A 21,370-nucleotide genomic window follows, 5' to 3' on the forward strand; every position below is an offset into this window, starting at 1 on the left:
AATAGAGTCTCACTACGCAGCTTGGACTTGTAGTGATCCTCCTGTTTTCAGCCTCCCCAGTGCTGGGATTATAGGCATGCGCCACCATGCTCAGCCTTGGTGGCCAGCTCATTGTGCCCGGACTTGGGGCTGGCATGGTATGTGGTACCAGGGATCGAACCTGGGTCCTTGTGCTTGCCTAAGCAGGCACTTGCACTGCAGAGCTATTTCTGCAGCCCTACACCATGATTTTTTTTCTTTTTTTGAATATAGCTTCAGAGGTCTCACTGAGATTAATCTCTCTCCAAGTGAGCCCAGAGCCTCAGAAGCATCCACCATGTAGTTCTTTTTTTACATAAAATTCATTTTAAAATGAGTTTTATATAGAAAAAAAGCAGTGTTTAGCATCCTTGCCCCAGGCCACATATTCCCAACTCTTGTCCTCTTGCTGCAGCCCCGCTAGTGTAGTGTTCACCCATCTGAGACCAATAAAAGACCTCACCTAGCACCATGCTCAAGGGGCACACATATATGTAGGATGTGGCAAATGGGAGGAAACTGAGGAAGCTGGTCAAGCCTGGCCCTTGCAGGAGGAGCTCTTGAAACCAATAGGCCAAACAACAGTGGCTTAGCAGTGCTCTAGAAATTGTAATAGAGAGGCCATAAGAGTGCCTCAGAAAAAGCTATTTTGTTTTTGAAACCATTTTTATGTCATCCTACATTGTTACATAAATTAACTTTTTTTAATCAGGAAACCCAGTTTGAGATTAAAAATTAGTAATATCTTGATAGTTAAATAGAAAAATATACACAATGGAAACAAGTTATTAGAAAAATTTTCTCAATCTGTGTGTGTACCGGAGAGAAAACTTGGGGCCTTCACACTGAACTGCAACACTAGTCTTGTTTTTTTAAATTTGACATAGGTATTCCAAAATCATTAAGTTACCCAGTCTAGGCTGAACTTTTTTGCTTAATCTTGTATTTGTTTATTTGATACACGATCTTGCTACACAGCTCAGACTTGTAGTGATCCTCCTGCCTCCTCAGGGTTGGGATTACAGGTATGTGCGACCATGCCCCATTTCAGTGTTGGCACAGTGCTTGCAGGGCATGTGGTATTGGGGATCGAATCCAGTACTTGTGCTTGCCAGACAGGCACTTAGACTGCTAATCTATCTCCCCTGCCATAGGCTGAATTTCTGATCAGCCTACTTTAGTCTCCCAGGATGCAGTGATTATATGCAGGTGCCACCTCTCAAGTATATATATATATTTCTTTCTTTTTTTTTTGTGGTACCAGGGATTGAACTCAGAACCCTGCACTTGCCAGGCAAGCGCTTATTCTACTGAGCTATCTCCCTGGCCCAATATTCTTAATGTTAATGTTCAAGCAACTTATAGAAGGATGAGATCACAGAATGACTTAATATTTGAATAGTCTCATTTTTATGGAAATCTAATACATTTATTTATTTTTTAAAGAGAAAAACAAAACATTTTGAAAACAGGTTAGGGGTTAGAGAAATGGCTCAGTAGAATAAACACTTCCCTTGCAAGTGCAAGGGCCTGAGTTCAATCTCTGGTTCTGCCAAAAAAAAAAAAAAAAAGGAAGAAAGAAAACAGGTTAGCAGGAGAGTTATAATAATACATTGCCTATTGTTGTCTTTGTAGTAGTTATTTAGTATGCAAGACACAGGCATGATACCTTGTCCAAACAATATTAACACAAAATTTTCTTTACAATGAACTAAGAGAAACTAGCAGTATAACTACCTTATATAGCTAACTGTTTAACCTCTCTGTACAACTATATAACTATCTTGTATATAAATACATTTTTTTCTTTTTCTCCTTCCTTCCTTCCTCTTTCCCCATCACAGTTTGTTTTGTTTTTGAACTGTTCTTCCCAATTCACAATTTCTACTGTACATTTTGGACTGTATGCACTTGTACAGTTTCTCATATTAGTGAGACAAAGTATAATACATTTAAGTAATAAATTCTAAAACCGTAACATTCCAACATTTTTCATTAAAAACAATAACTACATATGTTGATAAATTTCTATTTTTTATAAACAAATATATTTCTTGACACTTCTGTACTAAAAAAACTATTACAAACTATCATGTATGCTCAAATATAATGCAAAGATTCAAAGATGCATATAAAAAGTGTGGGCGTAACTTTCATAAAGAACAGAAAAACATCTATTTCTAATTTAATACTTCTTGCTATACAATTATGTATAATCAAGTCAATTATATATGTAGGTAGGTATGATCAAAATAAAACTGAGTATTAGGGATGTTAGGTGTTTCATGACTACTCCAAAAACTTGTAAGTTAAATTGGCTGAGAAACCTTTTATAAAAAAAAAATACAAGATCTCTCGCTATGCTACCCCGGCTGGCTGTGAACTCCAGGCCTCAAGTAATTAGCTGTCAGTCTCCAATAACGGGGACTACAGATGTTCTGTCATCATGCCCAGCTAAGAAATGTGCTTCATGAGTAACATGCAGAACTGTATGTCTTAATGTATACACAGTATATATGATTTAAATTTTCTGCACTGAACAAACTAAGTTATTTGCTAACACACCTCTTGAACTGCTACTAATAGTGTTCTTTTCCTTCTTCACTCGTCTGTAAGATTGGTTCACAACAATCACTACTGATTTCTTCCAGTAAAGATGTCTTCCAAAAATAATTTTCATAGAGTAAATTTTAAGAAACTGTTTAACACATATGCAGCTGTTACTTTCAAATTATGTTAATTACTTGAAACAGTCACTTTCAACTGTCACATGTGTTAAAAATAGTTTCAGTTAAGTTCTAAGTTATGCAAATTATTCCACAAAAATTAGATTGCATTTCTGGAGAAAAGCCATGAGGCAGGCACTATAAAAAACTTTAGGAACTAAAATGAACAATTATTTTGAAATGTCTCCCTTATCAGGGCCAATGAATTTATACAGGCAAGGATTAATTAAAACCTAGACATATCATGCCCAATGGCATCCAAATAACTAAAGAAAGTTGAAGATATTTGAGCCATCAAATTAAGATACCAATCTAACACAACTTTCTACAATCACAGAAATATTTTCATATCTCATTCATCAGAAATGGTAGGTACTAGCCACATACAGCTTACGAGTTTTTGAAAATGGTTAGTATGACAGAGAAGGAACTGTGTTTTTAAATTTAATTTTAATTTAGGCATGCTAGTGGCTACCATTTGGACAGTACAGTTCTAGATTATCTATGATCCACATTAGGAGTTTACTAAATATGGAAGGGCTCCTGGAAATCAGAGGCTTAATAATTTTATCTTAGGGTACTTTGCGGTCAAATGTTTAAAAATAAATGAAGACCTTAATCCTAATCCTTACAATCAAATCAAATGGAAAAACATTTTACGTTGTAAAACCTATCACCATCAACAGAACTTGTACACCACAGCACACGCACTCTGCTTTGGTGCAGTTTTGTAATCACAGCAGACATTACTGACAGACACACACTACATAGACACAGACAACACAAGGGCTTACACCACAAATTCGTTATCTGCCACACATAAAAATAAGTGGCTTTGGAGAGGACAGATAACACTAGTCACTGTCATACCTCTACTCAGGAAGGCTTCTTAAAGGGGAGGGGCAAAAAAAAGAACATTTTAAATGTTTAACAATATATGTGTGTAAATGCACACAAACGCACACACACACCCCTCTGACAGGGACTAAAAGGAGTCCCCAATAAATCCCAAACCCAGTCTTAATAGTTATTAGTAAATAATCAAACTCCTTTCCTCTATATCCTTACCCACATACTTACCTTCACCAGGCATTGTTCTGAAGTAAATATCACATAGTATATCATGTATGGAGATTAAAAAAAAAAAAAACTTCCCCAAAGAAAGGGAATAAGGGTGCTTAATTTATCAGAAGGAAATAGTCTAGAAAAAAGAAATGATGTGTTGGGATTACAGTGAAGAAGAGATCTTTAGAGCATAGGCATGTGCTTCAGTTTAAAGCAGCAAGGACTTAGTATAGATTTCGGGGGGGGGGAAGAACTAATTAATGGAAATAAAGTTAATTTTTTTGATACCATGGCAATCTGACTTCAGAAGTACTAAGGATAAAAGCAAAAAATGAGGTTACTGCACTGCCCCAGCACTGTGCTTGTTTAAACAAACATCTTTCCCACATGCTAAAAAGGGACTGTTCCACCCATTTCGGAAAGGCTTCTCTGGTGAATATTTAACCATGGTTTACTTGGTTTTTCTCAATACTGAATTTTTCTTTGGGCCTCATATACAGAACAGTTACAGAATAATATAATCTTTTTTTATTCTTGTGAATAAATCACAAAAATATAAGATGACAATATCAATTTTAAAATCTGCTTAAGTTTTAATTTAAATTACTACCAATATAATTTTAAAATGAGCAATTAACATGTCGAATATAAAAGATCCCTAAATCAAAATAATGACTGAAGTTTAAGAAGTTGATTTTCATCTCTCTGGAAAGGGGGTAGGTGGGGGGGTGATAAGGGAAGAGTTGAATATGGGCAAAGACAGAAGAAAACATTTAATTTTAGAAAGGCTTTTCAAAAACAGAGAGAGAGGAGAAAAAAAAAAGGCAATTTTTAAAACTAAAAAAACCCCAGCTTACCTTTTTGGTTTTCTGGAAGTAGAGTTCAGGGAAAGCATGAAACCAGTAAGCCAACTGGGATATGTAGAAAAACTTCATTTGAAATCTGTATAAGAAAGCAAAAAAGTATCTTTTAAAGCATAGAACAAAACAAATACGGAAATCAGGAAACTTGCAACAGCTACTTTTGAGATCTCGTTTTGTACAATATCCCCGTATCTTTAAGCAATTCTTCAGCACTCACTTTTCCCTTCTGCCCTAGACACTCCTCACAATCAGTTGGTTCCCCTGTATTAACAGGCCAAGGCGCCTGTAGAAGGCTGCTCATATGCAAATTACATGGGGGGAGCCAGAACCCCCTTTTTGTTAATTAATATTGACTTAGGTCCTGTTGGCTACTGAAAGCACAAGGGACATGGCCAACACACCTCTGTATAAGGCTCATCAAAAGTGGAAATGAGGGGAAAAGACTGATGTGAAAGTGAAGGCAAAAAAATAATAAAAAAATAAAATAGGGCTGGCGAAATAGCTCAGCAGATTAAAGCCCTGCTTGTGAAGGGGGTGGGGGGGTTGGGTAAGGGGAGTCAGGGTGGGGTTTAATTTCCAGGCCCTGCCCCCAGGGCGCACTGAGGGCGAGACTGGGCATGGTGGCACGTGCCTGTAATCTCAGCACTTGGGACGCTGTAGACAGGAGAATCACTGTGAGTCCCATCCAGTAATGAGACCCTTAACATCCTGTAGACCCTTCCCTAAAATACAAAAACAAAGGTGAACGGACCTAGATTAATGATTGCCTAAAATGTGATAATCTCAATTTCATTTTCCCTTTAGGAAAATAGTAATTTTACCTAACTGAAACATAGAGAGCACTTAAACAGAGGCAGAGCCAGAATTAGAGGAATAAGGCACAAGATGATTCTCTAGAAGACGGAGCCTACATTAGTCTAGAATCAAGGCTCCTCTCTACATTATAGTTTCCCAGTCTTCCTGATGCCTCTTTATTTTCCCTTACCCTCTCCTCCTGAAGTCTAAAACAGAAGATTTGAAGCCACTTTGAAATAATACAGGAAGTGGAGGTTACAGTCCCGCATTAGTATGATGTTTGTGACCTCATTCTGTAGAAGTTTACTGAATATAATTTTTTAAGATCAAAGAATGAGAGGGCCAGCCAAATAGCTCAGTGGATTAAAACACCTTCAAGCAGGCTCAGGAGCCTGGGGTTCGATCCCCAGTGCCCCCCCTCCCTGCCAGCTCCTAGCTGAAAGGGCAATTAAGACTGGGCTTGGTGGCACGTGCCTGTAATCCCAGCTCTTAGGAGACTGTAAACAGACGGATCACTATGAGTTTGATCTAGTAGTGAGACCCTGAACACCCTGTAGGCCCTTCCCTAAAAAAAAAAAAAAAAAAAAAAAAAAATTGAAGGAGGCAGTGAAGTAGATATTATGGCTAGACTTAAAGATATGCACGGCTGTATTATTCCCTCTTTCCTTCAGATCTTTTGCTATAGTTCTCACATCATGATGTACATAGTGAGTACTGTCTTGGCGACAAGCACCTTACAGTGACTACTGCAAAGGTTATATAATGAAAACAAGAGATAGTCCATACTCCTAACGAGGAACATAGTGGGTACGGACACAACATAAAGACGAAAAAAAAAAACCCAAAAAAACCCATAAAGATGAGGCTACAAATTTTTTTTAAAAAAAGTCTCAATCCCTAAGTTTTTAGAAGGGAATAAAAATAAGAAACTGGGAGTGGAAAGGAGCAAAAGTCTGGAGATGGACTCATGAAGGGAAGAAAGGAAAAGCATGTCAAAATTAAGATCACTGCTAAAATCATTTGTTTGAGGCTAACATAGATGTTGAAAAGATACATAAAACACACAGCAACGTTTTTCTTGTGCCAGTGGGATTGCCAAGACACACCATTTTCACTTATCTTGTGCACTGTTTACCCTCCTAAGGAGGATAATGAGAGTGAGTTCTGCTTACTTGTAATAGAACCATGTGCTTGCCTGGCAAGAACAAGGTCAAGCTTGATTCCCAGTACAAAGAAAAAAAAAAAAAAAAAAAAATAAAACCTCAGTTAAAAATGACTTACGTCATGAGGTTATGGGGATAAGCCCTCCACAAGATCGTTGGGTCTGAGATGTAGTTTTCCTAAGACAGAAGACATGATTATTAGCCTCTGAGTATCAAGGAAAGATTTATAGTTTCCCATGGCAGACTCCAGTCAGCCCAGTTAAGCCTTTTTAGTTTAGTTGTTTTCAACAGGATTTGAATTGCTTATTTCAGCTAAGTAAAAAATCAATGAGAAAAACAGAAATCAAGAGCTAGTTTCTGACTGTCAATTATTTTTCAATTCAGTAGAGTAAAAATTATATGTATACAAATAAACATAAGCAATCAATAGTAATAGTATATAACAGAAGCAACAGCTATGAGAGGGACGAATTTTTCTCTAGGGTATTCTGAAAAGGATTTCAGGAAAAATAGATCTCCTGACAGGTTATAGGTTATTTTTATGGGGTTATGACCATAAAAACTACCCAAGGGAGCCAAGGAGATAGCTCAGTTGAGTAAGTGCTTCCCTGGCAAGCACAAGGGCCTAAGTTCAATCCTCAGTTCTGAAAAAAAAAAAAAAAAATCCTACCCAAATTTATCTTAGGTAACTAAATGTGTTCAGTAAAAATCATTATATGAAAAATAAAACCCTAAGGAGTTATCTTTAATAATTTTCCCATTGACTTTTTTTTTTTTGATTTTTGTATCAGCATATTACTATGATACATAGTAAGTACATTTATTTTGGGGAACGGTACATGTTTATTCCCCCTCCTCTCCCCTCTCTTCCGTTTTCCCTATCCACTTCCTATCCTTTCAAAGAACCAACTCTTTGATTCATTGATCCTTTGTATTGTTCACTGTTTAAGTCTCAATTCCATTAATTTTTTCTCCAATTTCTATGATTTCTTTCCTTCTATTTATACTGTTCTTTCTAGGTTCCTGACAAGTATCATTCTGTTATTTTATTTGCAACCACTCTATTCTTTATGTATGCATTACAGTTATAACCTTCCCTCTCACAAATGCTTTGTGTCCCACAGGTTTTGATATGTTATGCTTCCAATGACGTTTGATTCTAGAAATGACTTTCCTGATTTTTTCTGTCATCTACACCAATAATTCAGTAACTTTTATTTAAAGTACATGTGGCTGTATCATTTCTGTGGCCTTTTTTTGCTGCTGATTTCTAGCTTCATTCCAGCATGATCCAACAGAATGCACTGGGTTACAGTATTTCAATTCTTCTGTATTTACTTAAGCATGCTTTATGGTCTATTGTGGAAAAATTCCATGTACCATTGAGAAAAAAAAAGTGCATTCTGTTGTTGGATGAAACACTGTATACATCTGTTAAATTTATTTGTTGAACAGAGCCGCTGAACTGTGATGTTTGTTGATTTTTGTCTGGCTGACCTCACTGTGAGTGCAGTATTAAAAGCCCTGGTACTGTGACTGTACTGGTGTCTACCTACCCAGTTGAATGGAATACTGTTTCCACATTTTCACTTTCAGTCTATTTACATTGTTTTGGAAGAGGTGTGTCTCTTGTGAGCACTTTTCTTTTTTTATCCACTCTGCCAGTCTGTGTCTTCTGATTGGGGAATTGAGACTACTGACATTAAGGAGTTCATTGACTTGTTACTGTATCATCCTTCCATGGCTATCTTTTTTTTTTGTGGAACCGGGGATTAAACTCAGGCCATTGCGCTTACCAGGGAAGTGCTTATTCTACCGAGCCATCTCCCTGGCTCCTGATACTTATTTTTTTCTTTTATTTAAATATTTTCCGAGTAAGACGAATACTTTCCTTTGAGCTCTTTGTTGCTGATAGCCTCCCTGTCTCTATCAAAGATTCTATTACTCCCCCATCAATTTTGAAGGCTAATTTTGCAGGATATAAAAGCTTGAGTTGACCACTGTGTTCTTTTAGGGCTTGAAAAACTTTACTTCAGGCTCTCCTGGCCTTTAAGATTTACGAAGAGAAATCCAATTATTTGTATGGGCTTTCCTTTATAAGCTTACTTGTTTTTCTCTAATAGCTTTTAGTATTCTCTCCTTTTGCTGGATTTCTGGAATTTTCATTATGATGTGTCATGAAAGGTTCTTTTCTGGCCTTTTTAGGTTGCTATTTAGGGTTTTATATGCCTCTTGAATACAAGTTCTTTCCTAAGATAGGGGAAATTTTCTGCTGTGATTTCAGTGAATAAATTTTTTACATTTTTGAGTCATCTTCTAACTTTTCCCTTATTCCTATAACCATGCAGCAGTTATTGAATCCAACTTACATGGTGTCTCATTTTTAGGGTTATTACACTGAGTCTGTGCTCTTCTACATCTACCTTGACTTCTATTTCTAACACTATCCTCACACTGCTCGAGTCTGCTACCCATGCTTTCCACTAAACTTTTTGTATCAATCTCTTCTTTTCATAATTGTTTTCTGAAGCACTTATTCATGTTTTATATTATCTTGCTTAACTCCATTAGTTTGGTTTTTCTTCTTTAAACCTGTCAAATATTTTGGTAAAAATACTTTTATCTGTTTACTTAAATCCTGTTGGAACATCTTATGCATTTGTTTACATTTTCCTTCTTTTCTTTAAATATTTTGTTTTTGTTTTTTTAAAATTTATTTATTTGTGTGTGTGTATGTGTGTGTGTGTGGCCAGCTCAGCCCACCAGGGGGCGGGGCTGGCTGGCATGTGGTGCTGGGGGATTGAAACGTGGTCCCTGTGCTCTGCTAAGCTTGTTCTAAGTAGGTGCTTTAGACCACTGAGCCATCTCACCAGCCCTCTTTAAATATTTTGACTATGCGATTTTTGAGTTCTTTTCTTGCAGCTTCCTCTACTTTAGTGTCCATGGGATCAGCTTTTGTAGAATTAGGCATTATAGGGGACATTTTGTTGCCTTGCTTTCTTATGTTTCCATTGGTTCTGTTCTGAGTTAAACATCAGAGAAATTGTCACTACTGTGGAGATCCTAAGTTTGGTCTCCCTGTGAAATATCCTTGGGGTTAGTTGTTTTAGTGTTTAGCATATTTGTATGTCTTCTTGTCTCCAGCCTTCTGGGTTGCTTAATATCCAGTACTAGATGTATTTGAAAAGACAGGACCTCTTCCCCTAGGAAGTAGGTTTAGCACTGCAGTGCATTTTCCCACATTGTTTTCTCTTTCATGTTTTTAAAAAATTAATAGGACATATTTTCATACTATATTCTGGAAGCTGGGCTTGAACTCTTAATCCTCTTGCCTTAGTTTTGTATCTGGGATTACAGATATGTTCCACTGCATCCACATTATAAAAAGATTTTAGGCAAGAAGTTTACATATATCTATAAAGTATTATTAAAATAGCTGAGGGCTGGGGAGGTAGCTCAGTGGCTTAAGTACCTGCCTAGCAAGCATAACGATCTGAGTTTGATCCCTAATATCACCAAAAAATAAAAAATAAAATAGCGGAGCTAAATGCATTGAGCACTGAATTGAAAAGTTACAATCTATCTCCAACATTAAGAGTTGTACCTGAGAAAATATACTGTCAGCTACGTATCTTAACATGTTAAAAAAATAATTATGTATTCAACTAATTTAAAAGTATATAAACTATGGGACACAATATAAATGAGGGGATGTTATTACAAATAATAAAGTTGATACTGCCTTCCCGCTCCACAGTAATAAAACTGGAGGTTTTTATTTCATTATCCTCAAAATTATTTTATGTTGTTTGGAAAACAGCTGGATTATTCTTTAAGGAGACAACTAAAAACTTTATAGTATGACCTGCTAACAGTATCACCAACATATTTTTTGCTAATATACAGATACCTAAAAATGACTACAAAATATAAAAATAACATCTATGGTGACTAAAAATGTGTAAGGTTTCCTGAAACAGTGAAGAGCTTAGACTGTTACTATTAGAAATTGAAAGAGAAATTTATCACTTAAATTCTTAATTTATACTAGTCCTTCATCACAGTTCTTAGTTTCATATGTGAAAAGAGAACAATACTAAGAAGGATATACTTACAGAGATTAGAATGAATGTACCCCAAACACAAGCAAAAAGGTAGAATGCACTAAGCTGACCAGATTCATTAAACTTGCTGTGTTTCGTTTTGGAGAAGTGCATTCGCCTGTTAATTTTCTAAAAAATAAAAACATCTATTAGTAATAAAGAATAAATTATACTTAATATATGACTGTCATAGAATGGAGAATTAGTGCTTTACAAAGTACAGATTTCTCAGATTAAATACTTACATCCAACACATACTCTTGAATTACGGCATGAACAATTATTGCCACTAGCATGTAGAAGAAAACTGTAGCCAAATCTTTGATACCATAGTAATAAAGGGATGCTGGTTCTGTAGCTTGTTCTTCTGAAAGTCAAAAAGGACACACACACATACACAAATATACATAGGGTTATGAAAACAGCACTAGTACAACATAGTTGTGGAAACAAATGAGAATGCTAACCTAGTAAACTTTTACAGAAAAATTAAAGGTAATTTACTCTTTGCTATCTTGAGTTTTAGGGGGCAATGAAAACTGAAAGACTTTTAAAACCTGAAACTTCAGAAATTACTTACGAAGACTTGACACATGGCAGTAACAACTATGAAAGACCAACAAACAAAAGAGGGAAGGCTGCACTCAATAAACTAATATTGTCACAGGGGAATATTTCATGTTCATAAAGTTATACTGGGCCTATTTGCCTGTTTTTTTTTCAGAGAACTTCAATTTCTCCTTCAAACTGGATACTATGATTCTGAGAGGAACTGATCTGACCTTTGATTTAGTTTTGATTTATAAGTAGTGACAGAAGCAACTGCTATTTAAAAGTTTTATATTTATATATTTATTTAGGTACTAGAGATCAAATCAAAGAGCATTCTACAACTGAGCCCCATTCCTAGTCCTTTTTATGTTTTACTGTCCACTAAATTCCCATTTGTACTTGAAATCCTACTTTAGTTTCCCAAAGTATGGGAATTATAGGTATGTGCAGTTGGGTCTGGATTAAACTTTAAGTCTTTGCTATTGCTTTAATTTTTTAAAATAAATCTTAAATGCTTATAAATTGCTGATACTTGTTCTCAAGCTTAATGTTTATGGGAACCATTTAGATAAGCTTTATATTCTTCTTTGGCATATTCTTTTTTAAAAAATGTATTTAGTACAGGGTCTACAGGGTCTCACTACACAGATCAGATTCATAGTGATTATTTTCAGCCTCCCAAGCACTGATGTTACAGGTGCATGCTACCACGCCCAGTCTCAATCACTGCCTCAGTGCGCCCTGGGGGTGGGGCAAGCATAGCTCGTGGGCGATCAAACCTCAGTCCCCGTGCCTGCCTAAGCAGGTGCTTTAGTCCACTGAGCTATCTGGCTGGCCTTTCTCTGGCATATTCTAATTTATAATTACTGTAGTTTTCACTATCCTGATATGTAAGTTACTGAATCTACAAAAACTGTATGTAACTGACCAGAACCTACTCCATGTTGTGTATCTGATCATATATTCTAAATAGAAAAACCTCAGAGCTGGTTTGTTGCCTGACTAGGTTCCTATTTTGTTAACCAAACATTCCATTCCTCACTTATGCTAGTTAATTATAGTACTGTATCTAACCACAATCAATTTCCCATAACAATTTTTTACAACATAATTTAGAAATAAAAATGTTTGAAGTAAAAATCACAAGTGTAGTTTATAATTTCTAGAGTATGCTGATATTCTCTCAAATCAATGTAATTAATAGAGGCAGAGCACAACAAAAACATGAAAGTAAGCTTAAAAAGATTGCTATTCAAGGTCTAAATGTAATCTGGAGGTCCATAAAAATGTAGCCTGAACATTGTCTGTAGAAGCCTTGAAGAACAATGACACTAAATATACTTCAACTATTTAATTTTTAGAATTTTATGGAAATATAGGAAGTCAGAGAAGGCAATTAAGAAGTTCTTTGACAGAATTTTAAGCCCTCTCACAAAAATATACAGTTGAACAAAAACATCAGATTTTTGATGTACAAAATCAAAGTAATATTCAGTGTAGTCACAGATGAGATTAACACAAAATCTAGTTTTAATGAGTATTTCCAACTTTGTTCAATTTAACTTCTAATTAAATAGAAAATTCTTAAAGAAAATTGCTTACCTGATGCAGGGAGGGTAACATTGTATTGAAGAGTAACAAAAATGATAGAAGCTTTTGCTGTTATCTACAAAGAAAGAAGAAGAAAAATAGGAGTCATTTTCTTCTCTCTTTTTTTTTTTTTTCATTTTATGTATCTGTTACAGGGTCTCACTACATAGATCAGACTTGAAGTGATCCTCCTGTTTTTCAGCCTTTGCATCATTGGGATTACAGACGTGTGTCACCATGCTTGGGCTCGTTCACTGGCTCCATGTGCCCTGTGGGTGGGGCTGGCGTAGTATGCAGGACCCAGGATCCAACCCTGGTTGGTCCCTGCACTTGGCAAAGCAGGCACTTAATCTGCTGAGCTATCTCACCGGCCCAAGGAGTCATTTTTGACCTTCCTTAAAGAAGCAGACCAATTCTGTCCCCAAGTCTGAGAACCAAGGACAGCTTAATTCCTGGGCACACTGATAGGCACAAAGAGAATTTCTGGTAATTTACCCAAGTATTCTTCTGAAATTTAGACAAGGTTATGTAACTCATCTCTAAGATTTCAAAAATAATGATTCTCTACTCTAGAGCTATGCAATGAAAGTAAAGATCTTATCAAGAAAAATTTTAGATGTCAATTTAAAAAAAGGGGGAGGAAAGTTAGCATGATAAAGACAGAAAAATGCTGGGCTTATCTTCCAAACCCTTGGTACAGTTTAGTGATCAATAAATGTTTAACTGATTTGACTATTGATATAAGCAGTCAGAAGTAAAAAATTAAATGCTTACTAAACATTATAGGTACCAGGCACAATGCTAGACAAGAAAGGCTAAAGAATGATGAATGAAGTAATAACTGATGACAAGGAGTTCAACTGTCTCTGGAAGACAGGTAAGCAAACTTACAATACTGTAAAAATTGGTATCAACACTGTTCACTGAGAATTCTGGATAAATGATGAACTTGCACTGTTGGAAAACCTTGCTACTTAGATCTCAGTTCAATGACATTAAAGGAATCTTCTCTGACTTCCTAAATCAGGGTACATCCTTTGTCATTTCTTCAGAGAACTGTACTCCTTTCCTTTAAAACAAATACTCTACTATGATTCTATTAATTTGTCAACCCATTACAAAGTAAACTCTAGAAGTGCTGGGGATATGCTTGTGCCTCATGCCACTTAGGTTCAGTGCTAGCACTGGGTCTGGCATGTATAAGACAACTGATTAATACTACCAATTAATTAGAATAAGCATGCAAACCGAAGATGAGGGATCTTAAAGAGACCAGATAACCAGGGCCTGCAGTGCTGGCCCCAACCCTGGGTCAAGCTGAGATAGCAATTGAGACTGGCATGGCAGCGCGTGCCTGTAATCCCAGCTCTTGGGAGGCTGTAAACACTGAACACCCTGCAGACCCTTCCCTAAAAAAAAAAAAAAAAAGGCCAGATAAAGGCTTAAATTCAGATAGTGGTAGTGGGATAAAAAAGCACTTTAGAGGTATTATAAGGCTTGTTAAGCAAGAGTATGTTAAAGATTACTGACTGATGGCCACGGTTTGTACAACTGAAAAGTAGTAGTATTATTAAAAATGTGGAACAGAAGAACAGCAAGTGTAGGGTAACAAAGAAGAAACTGAGTTTTGGACAAACTGACCAATATTCCCATGAGAAACATCGGTGGAAAGAGCCGCAGGCAGCTTAAACCTAAGTCTAGAACTAAAGGCTGGTTCCCAACTGGTAGCATTACTGGGAGTCTGGCACTGCATCCTCTGAAGTGATTCTGAACTCTGATCTGTCTCTCACTTCCCTGACATGAAGTGAATAAATTTGGATCCATCATGTATTCTGTATCATTACGTGCTGCTTTGTCAAGGGACCAAAATCAATAGGATCATCTGAAAATAGACTAAAACTTCCAAAACTGTGAGCCAAAACTAACCTTTTCTGCTATAAACTAGTTATCTTAGGTATTTGTTAGAGTAACACAAAGCTGACTAATATAGTGCCCAAACTAAGAAATGGTCAGAGAGGTAAAAAGGGAACAAAGACAGGCTGGTATCCCAAAAGCCAAGCAGGAAAAATTTTAGAAGCGCATGTTAACAAAGTCAAGCGCTTCCCTGGCAAGCGCAAGGGCCTGAGTTCAATCCCCGGTTCCACAAAAAAAAAAAAAAAAAAAAAAAAAAAAACAAAGTCAGAGTTTCAAAACAGATGTGCCAAGAGAGCGCAGCAGATTGAATTACTTAAGAAGTCACCAGTATCCATGGTCTGAATAAGTCCAATAAAGTACCGAGAGGAGCAAACAGATGCAGATGACTGAAGAACATAAAAGGACAAAACAGTGCCTACTAGATACTAGGTCAAGACTTATGTAGTGCTCTTTCCCATCTTGCAAGATGGTGGGTGAAAAATCTGAGAAGTCAGACACTAAAGAGAAGAAACCTGAAGCCAAGTAGTCTGTTGCAAGTTGCACTGGTAAAAAGGGAAAGGTGAAGGCAGAAAAGTGCAAGAAGGGGCAGTTCCACTGCAGCCAAAATCCTGTCCTGGTTAGAGGAATAGGTAGATACTCCCAATCTGCTATGTATTCCAGAAAGTACACAGCTGCTAAATTGGAGGTTGAGAAGAAAAGCAAAATTCTTGCTATGATCAAAAAACCAGTCAGTAGGGATAAGAATGGAGGTACCCGGGTGGTTAAGCTTCAAAAAATGCCTAGATATTACCCTACTGAAGATGTGCCCCAAAAGCTCTTGAGCCACGGCAAGAAACCCTTCAGTCAGAATGTGAGGAACCTTCGAGCTAGCATCACTCCCGGCACTGTCTTGATCATCTTCACTGGCCGTCCCAGATGCAAGAGAGTCGTCTTCCTGACACAGCTGGCTAGTGCCTTGCTACTTGTGATTGGGCCTCTTAGCCTTAATCATGTTCCTCTACAGAGAACACAGCAGAAATCTGTCATTGCCACCTCTACAAAAACTGTTATCAGCAAAGTGAAAATCCCCAAACACCTCACTGATGCTTACTTCAAGAAGCAGCTATGGAAACCCAGACACTAGGAGGGTGAGATCTTCAACACTGAGAAAAAGAGACCAGATTTCACAGCAGCGCAAGGTGGATCAGAAAGCGATGGACTCACAGATTTTAGCAAAAATCAAAGCTATTCCTCAGCTCTGGGGCTACCTGCAATCCATTTTTGCTCTGACAAAAGGAATTTGTCCTCATAAATTAGTGTTCTAAATTCCTTACTAATTAAATAACTGATGCATTTTAAAAAAACTTATGTTGTTTTTAGAATGAGAAAGGCAGAGATTATGTATGTGCAACAGTGAAGGTGCTGGGGAGAAGGGCGAAATGAAACGCATAGGGCGAAAGGGGATAATGGCCAGAAAGCTATAGCAGAGATGAAATTGTAAGGATGTAGTCCTCTGGTAAGTTTCCTCTTACCCTGGGAAGAAGCTAGTACAGGTTGTATTTCCCTTATCTGAGATCCTTAGCATCAGAAATATTTGGCACCTCAAAGTTTTTATGATTTTTGGAATATCCACATATACATGAGATTAATGAGATTTCTTGGGGATGGGACTCAACACTAAATACAAAATTTATTTATGTTTCATATATAACTTATATACTTAGCCTGAAGATAACATATCTTTAATGCGTCTGTGTTTTCACTACAATCTTTCACAAGAGGTATGTGTGGAATTTTCTACTTGTGGAACGTGAGTGTTCAAAAAGTTCTGGATTTGGAGTAATTTTGAGTTTGGCATTAGAAATGCCCAATCTGTAGGTGATGAGACAGATAAGAGAGATAAGTTCACAAAAGGCAGGAAATGAAAGAAATCTGTATCTGATGAACTCATTTTTCCCAAGGGGAGTGGGGTGGGGGCAGTGTCACAAATTAAGCATAATTAGGACTGAATAAGGACTACTTAATATAATTCCTCTATGGAAAGGAGCTGACTTGCAAAACTGTAAACATTATTGGACCTTAATAATTCCTGTGGTTAGAAACCTGATTTGTAATATTATCTATCAGCACAGATACGACTTTTTCTGATAAACCTTATCTGATTTGAGAGGCACAAAGAGGGAGAAACTGTAGTTCTCCCCTTATCCATAATTTCAATTCTTGGGGTTTCAGTAACCTGGCCAACAGTACTTTAAAAACATTAAATGGAAAATTCCAGAAATAAACATAAATTTTAAAGTATGTGCTGTCCTCAGTAGCTTGATGGCATCCTGTGCTACCTGTCCATCTACTCCTGGACTTCAATCACCTTTGTCCAGCTTATCCATACATTATCAGAACTGTGGAGCTGGAGCTTGTGTTCATATAACCCTTATACTGTCATTCACTTTGCTTCATCTCATCATACATTATACTGTCAGATATATTCTAAGAGAAAGACCATATTCATATTACTTTTATTATAGTACATTATCATTGTTATAGCATATGGTTATTAGTCATTACTGCCCATTACTTATTGTCTCTTATTAAATTTTATCAATGGTATGGTTGTGTAGGAAAACACAGAATGTAAGTAAGGGGTATCACCTGCGGTTTCAGGTATTCACTGGGGGTTCTGGAGCATATTGCCATGGATAAAGAATGCATACTAAGGCAAGTAAAATCTATGGAAAAAGAAGAAATCACTGAGGGGCTAACAATGTACTGGAGGAAAGGAAAGGGGCAACAGTACCATAAAAGCTTGTAGTAGTTAAAAGAACTGACGTGAGTAGCAGAATGAGGAGGTGAACAACATGTTTGGCTGATCTCTGCTAACCTAGAGTTTAGAATCTGGAAATAAATCAGGCCTACATGACTTAAAAATGTTCAGGATATGACCTCTAATGTGAGGGGTAGATAAAAAGAAAACTTAAATAGAAAAGGCCAGTAAAGCTACTGTGTTAAAATCTGGGCCATTCACAAGGCACAGATTGCTATTTCAAGAGAATGATAGCCTAAATTTCTAGAATAACGTAACTGTTATGTAATTTTTAATAAACTAGCTGATTAGTGAATTTCATTCAGTTTTACATCTTTGTTTAGACTTCATATAAACAAAGACTCCTCTTCTCATCCTTGTTCTTAAATCTGTAATATGAGGTCACAATTACCACTGCTAAGAAAACTATTAGATTCTTTTACAAACAATAAATGAAGTTTTTAAAAAGAAATTTAGTATCACATTTTAAAAACAACAAGTTAGGTTATCCTTCAAGGTTAAAATTCCAAATAAAATTAAAAAGTGGTCTCGAGTTTGTTTAACATGTAATATTAAACAGAATGAGGGGAGAAAAAATACAAAGTACACACCTGCCAAAAAATTTAGAGAGAAATTAAACCAGAAATCACTTTGCCAGGCCTTTTCAGGCTTAATCTTCATTCATACCTCACCATTACTGCTTTAGTTAAAAATAATACTGCACTTAGTTGACAGTAAGATAAATCTGCTTGAACTATAAATATGCTACAGATACACTGCACTGAAAAATAAGTGTGTAACACTTTTTGGACATACCACAGTTCTCCATTTATAAGAAAAAATAAGATTTATTCAGAACCATTTACAGTTATCTCAAACTAACATATTATCCAGTTCTGCAACTCATGCAATGTCAAAAATATTATTATTTCTTTAATCAAGTGGCTGCCTGTTGGGGCTTAATGTCTTTTCTTGCTATTGCATTTAGAGGTTAACTATTTTACATTTGGGGAGGTGTGATTACTACAGGTACTGAATGCATGAAAGATAAACCAATTCCTAAGTACCGAATTCTACTTCTCCAGCAGCTTATACAAAAGTTCTTAAAAAAAGAAAAGGCAAGTAAATGTTGGCATTAAGGCAAACCATACTTAAAAAGAATAATGTTCCAAGATCACTGAATGGTAAATGTCCCCAATGTCCCCCAACCTAGGTTGTGAGGCACAAGCAACTGATAGACTTTGGACCATCTACTTAGGAAGTCACTGCCTTCTAAAGGAAATAGTTCTCTTGTGAATCCTTAATTCTATACTCCTCTTCCATATCACATTCAGAAAGCTTTTCAAGTATCCTATGTTTTTGATCATTCAAATTCTTTTTCAATTATGAAGTCATTAATTATGTTTATATTACGTGGACTGATGCTGACTATAAAACTCCAGGATTTCAGAAATCAAACTCTCATCTTTCCTCCAAAAAGATTACTTCTTTACCAATCTTTCCAGTATCTATCTCTTCATATGCTAACCACTAGTCCTTATCTCACAAAAATGCTGACATCTGTTTTCCAACTCTGATGATTTTCCAAGGAATACTACCAGTTACACTGCTATAAGCCAAGCACAGAACTAGGCATTGTACATAGTTAACTGTAATTCTTTCAGTAAACCAATGAGCCCCGTTTTACAGATAAAGAAACTTATGTTCTGAGATACCCTAATTTAAACATAAATCCCTTTGCCTTCAGAATATGTTTTTACAGCTATGGTATATCTACAATGCTTCTTCACTTTGGATACTAATGCAGTATTTTATTTCTTTGCTGATTTCAGTGTAAATCCACTGACATTTCCTCAATATATTTACATAAAATGCTAAACAGTTCTACAAAAACATCAACTTCTGTTTTTAGTACAAATACTGTCGTTCTATAATTACGTTAAATTTGAGATCAAACAGCAATTATTTTAAAAGTCATAAAGCAAAACTCACCTAGTCAATACTTAACCATATGGAGATAACTTTCAAATCCTAAGACTTTAACATATGGTAAGAAAAAAGAATGACTTGTACAAATTCAGTATTCCACCTTAACCCTCTTTGAAGTGACTTACAAAACATTTATTTAGTATTTCTGTTGTCTCTAAGTGATTAGTATAAAGAAAATCCACCTCCTGTTAAAAAATCATTAACATGAGGGGCGAAGTATAGGTAGTAGACTTCCTTGAGAACGTGGTTAAGAATGTTAAATAGGTTACATTAAAGCAAAGTTATAGCAGTTCTAAGTGCCAGATTTTCTACTTTATTATATACTTTTTCCTTTTTTTTTTTTGCAGTATTGGGGATTGAACTCAGGACCTCGAGCTTGCCAGGCAAGCACTTATTCTACTGAGCTATCGCCCCAGCTCTAATTTATATTTTATGTCATTCAAAACCATTGGGGCTGGGGATTTAGCTCAGTGGTAATATGCTTGTCTACCAAGCTGGAAGCCCTGGGTTGGGTCATTGGCACCAAAACCAAAAAGTAAACCTCAACCTACAAACCATTACAACCAATGAATCAACCAAACCAGAAGCATTGCAAATATGTTCTCCTGCTTATGATGCTCTTAAATTATTTTTAAAGTCAGGGATTCTGACCACGTGGAGATGGGTTATACCAAACTGTTAAATACACTGTAAAATATACATATATATATATATATATATATATATATTACTTTTAACATCAAAATAGAAAACATAAACATCAAATTCAGCATTGTAAACATTTATGCACGCATGCTAAAACAAACACTATCGCTGAGGTATATATCCAATCCTGTATTTTTAATACACATTCACACAAGACCTTCTAAACTGTCCGATGCAAGCTGCATCACTTGACTGCTCAACTGCCATGAGGCAGCTGGTAAGCAGAAAAACTGAGTTTCAGACTTCAGTAACCTAGCAAGCTTTTGGTGTTAATTCACTTCCTATTTGCCCTTCAGCTGTACCTGTTGCCTCCTTGGGGGGGGGGGTTCAACTATACATGACATGCCTAGGAATAAAAATATCACCTATGTATCTAGATGCAGAAATACCCATTAAAATATAGAAAAAAAAGTGAAACACTAAATCATCTAAAAATAACATTTAAAAAACCCCAAATGGGCTCCATTTTTCATTTTTTGGTCACTGACAGCTTCTCATTCTATTGTTTTTCTCAAGCATACTTAATTTCACTCACATCTTTACAGCACTCTTCCAGGCACTAGTACTAGGCTAGTATGGTAGAAAAAAATTATCTTTTCTTAGGCCACACGCCGGGGAAGAGAAGACAAAACAACAATCAGTGCATTTGATGAGACATGGGTGTTACAGAGATTAAATTCAAAAAGGAAAGGAATGGGCGTGTATATTGGGGAGCAAAAAAAAAGAAAAGAAAAAAACCCCGTAGGATGTTACACATTCACCTTGCAAAGTTTATTACCCACATTCAACAGCTGTTAAACAAGTCATCAAAACACCAGATATGTGGGAAGAGAATTTACACACTCCTGACATTCTCATGCTTTCGTGTTTCAAGGAGTGCTCGGCACAGCTCTTCACAGCTCGATTTATGGTTCAGACTTTGCTTCTTTACCAGGGCGAAAAGGAAGAAAAGTTCAGTAACTGGTGATGCGACAAGAACTGGGTCTCGGCGCGCGCGCCCAGCGCTCCCCGCCCTCCCACCCGCGGCGGACTCCGGCTCCGCGGGGCCTGGCGCCCCCCAGTTCTCGCAGGAAGGGGACCCTGGCCCTCAGGGCCTGCGTCCCGGGGC

The 21,370-nt window shown here is 36.6% G+C and overlaps 1 protein-coding gene across 1 annotated transcript in view; it reads right to left on the reverse strand.

The window, feature by feature from the left end:
- The window catches only part of Tram1 (translocation associated membrane protein 1), a 43,681-nt gene that overhangs the window by 21,594 nt on the left and 717 nt on the right, over nucleotides 1–21,370 (reverse strand). Inside the window, exons 2-6 of the mRNA XM_004637536.2 lie at nucleotides 12,888–12,951; nucleotides 10,979–11,100; nucleotides 10,746–10,862; nucleotides 6,749–6,807; nucleotides 4,667–4,751 (exon numbers count right to left, since the gene is read on the reverse strand). Of these exons, the coding sequence (XP_004637593.1) occupies nucleotides 4,667–4,751; nucleotides 6,749–6,807; nucleotides 10,746–10,862; nucleotides 10,979–11,100; nucleotides 12,888–12,951 (447 nt within the window). The remainder of the gene's footprint in view (nucleotides 1–4,666; nucleotides 4,752–6,748; nucleotides 6,808–10,745; nucleotides 10,863–10,978; nucleotides 11,101–12,887; nucleotides 12,952–21,370) is intronic.

This window comes from Octodon degus, unplaced genomic scaffold (genome assembly GCF_000260255.1).
Source record: "Octodon degus isolate 3935 unplaced genomic scaffold, OctDeg1.0 scaffold00091, whole genome shotgun sequence".
Taxonomy (NCBI): Eukaryota; Metazoa; Chordata; class Mammalia; order Rodentia; family Octodontidae; genus Octodon; species Octodon degus.